General features: G+C 31.6%; 1 protein-coding gene across 1 annotated transcript in view; it reads left to right on the top strand.

The window, feature by feature from the left end:
* The first annotated feature begins 728 nt into the window (after positions 1-728).
* The window catches only part of LOC106871994 (eukaryotic translation initiation factor 5B), a 123,670-nt gene continuing 122,329 nt past the window's right edge, over positions 729-2,069 (top strand). The window contains exon 1 of the mRNA XM_052970563.1: positions 729-870. Coding sequence (XP_052826523.1) covers positions 833-870 — 38 coding nt within the window. The 5' untranslated portion in view covers positions 729-832. The remainder of the gene's footprint in view (positions 871-2,069) is intronic.

Below are 2,069 nucleotides of genomic sequence, written 5' to 3' on the forward strand. Positions count from 1 at the left end.
AACCATGTGTAACACCAACACTAAACTGGCGAGGTGAAAGTTCAGAGTACCTGATTTTTACAGGGCAAAGAGAAACCTTGAACACTAGTTTCTGGACCTATTTCCAAGTGCCATGGGATGTCACTATTTTCTTAAGAGTAAATAATTGAGCACTAAGTTAAGACTCAGGACTATGTTTGCAATAAGACTTGACACTTGATAGCCTTTGAAATATGATGTTGACGTCTGTGTCTCGATCCCTAGCCACCAAAGAACTTTATGTCGTTATGAGCAAATGAAGTTGGTACCTAAGGGTATTTTGAAAGCAATGCATTTAGAGTATCAGTCATAACTGGCAAATGAGCTATATACCAAGTAGGGAATAGCTCGTTTGTCATCAAAATTACACAATTTAAAGTTGACAATAGGCTTGACGAAAGAAACATACTAGCGATTGATCTGGTTATATTAAGATACTAATTTTTAGCAAATTGGGTATATATTAGGATATTTGAATCTGAAAAGTTTCAACGACTGAATTTGAATCGCTTTTACTTGTCATGGGCAAAAAAAAGTGTATAAAAATTCCTCTAACTGTTGTGTTGAAAGTTATTTTAATGCACCAGTTGGCTTTTTTGAAAAGTATACGCAGCTACGCTCTGAAAAATATAAAGACCATCAGTTACTTATTCATACCTGGAACGGAACATAAAACATGTGGAGACGAATACATGTAAAGGAAATTACCAGATGAAGCGCATGAGCACTTAGCAACTTCCGGTGTCTTCCGTTGATGCTGTTAACTGCGTGTGGCGTGAGATTCCAAGGTGTTGTATGCGTACTGTAATTAAGCATGGGCAAACCTAAGAGAAAGCAACAAGAAGATGATATGTAAGTAAAATTAAGTTATAGTCTTGTGTGATAATTTGAACTTTATTATGACGAGAGAAGTAATTTCAAGATTTTGGAGCACATGGTTACATACTGTGCTGTCATGTCTACTTTTCAAGGATATGTTTAATATTTCATTGCTGCGTTTTTGCCCCTTTTTAAATATAACTTCATGTTCATCTTCTGAATTGTATTTTCTGTGTGTCTTTTTTATGATTTGATTTAAAGTTTTTAACTTGGAGAATTCACCAGCTTTTGTGACGTCACATAGTAATGTGCGACTTTAAAATTTTTAACTTTTAGAAAGTAGCAGTGGCTGTTTATGTTACTCTTTGGTAATTCAATATTTCCCTGAGTATTCAGTCATCGAAAGTGTTGGTTAACACAATCTGTATTCATATTTATATACTGTAGGTTTGACATCCTTTTGTCTCGATAACTTTATTGGTAGGGGTGAGTCCGCGAAAAGAAACCGTTCTCTGATTTCTTTAGTGGACATATGGTGCAATCGTAATTTAAAATTTCAACTTTCTTTCTCAAATTTTATCCATTTTACAAGTATTTCATCTTAAATATGATAGTAAATTACCATATGGTTATCATATAACCTGTCTTATGTCTTAAAAAAAAAAACGCATGTGTGTATATATATATATATATATACATACACACACACACGCACACCATCGCTTTACCCTGTAAATAATTCAAAAATTATTTTATTTATAGTAAGTTACAAAGAAATAAATTTTTGAACCAAATGACATATATTCTATTGTATTTTATTACTCTATAGCTTTCTAGATACTAAGCAGAACATTGGAAGCAAGATTTCCTATTTCACTTATTTTTAATTTACACGTAACTTTTCTGATTAAAATTTGAATGACGTTTATGATTTTACTTTTTTACAATGCCAGACGAAGTAGTAAAGACAGTTCACATTGTTTTAGAATTCACCATTAGTATGAACATATTTCAAACTAGTTTTCTACTCATAAATATATATATCAATCTGTCAAAAGACAGATATTCCTATGGTTTGATTGTTGTGGCTATAAAAATACTTCGAAGTTTTTTTTAATGAGAAAAAAACATTATTTACTAATTGTAACCAGAGCTAACATATTTAAAATACAAGAATTAAAAAATAATAAAATACATGGATTAGCATTGATCGTTTTTAGTTTTGTACGTCA

This window comes from Octopus bimaculoides, chromosome 9, assembly GCF_001194135.2.
Source record: "Octopus bimaculoides isolate UCB-OBI-ISO-001 chromosome 9, ASM119413v2, whole genome shotgun sequence".
NCBI classification, from domain to species: Eukaryota; Metazoa; Mollusca; class Cephalopoda; order Octopoda; family Octopodidae; genus Octopus; species Octopus bimaculoides.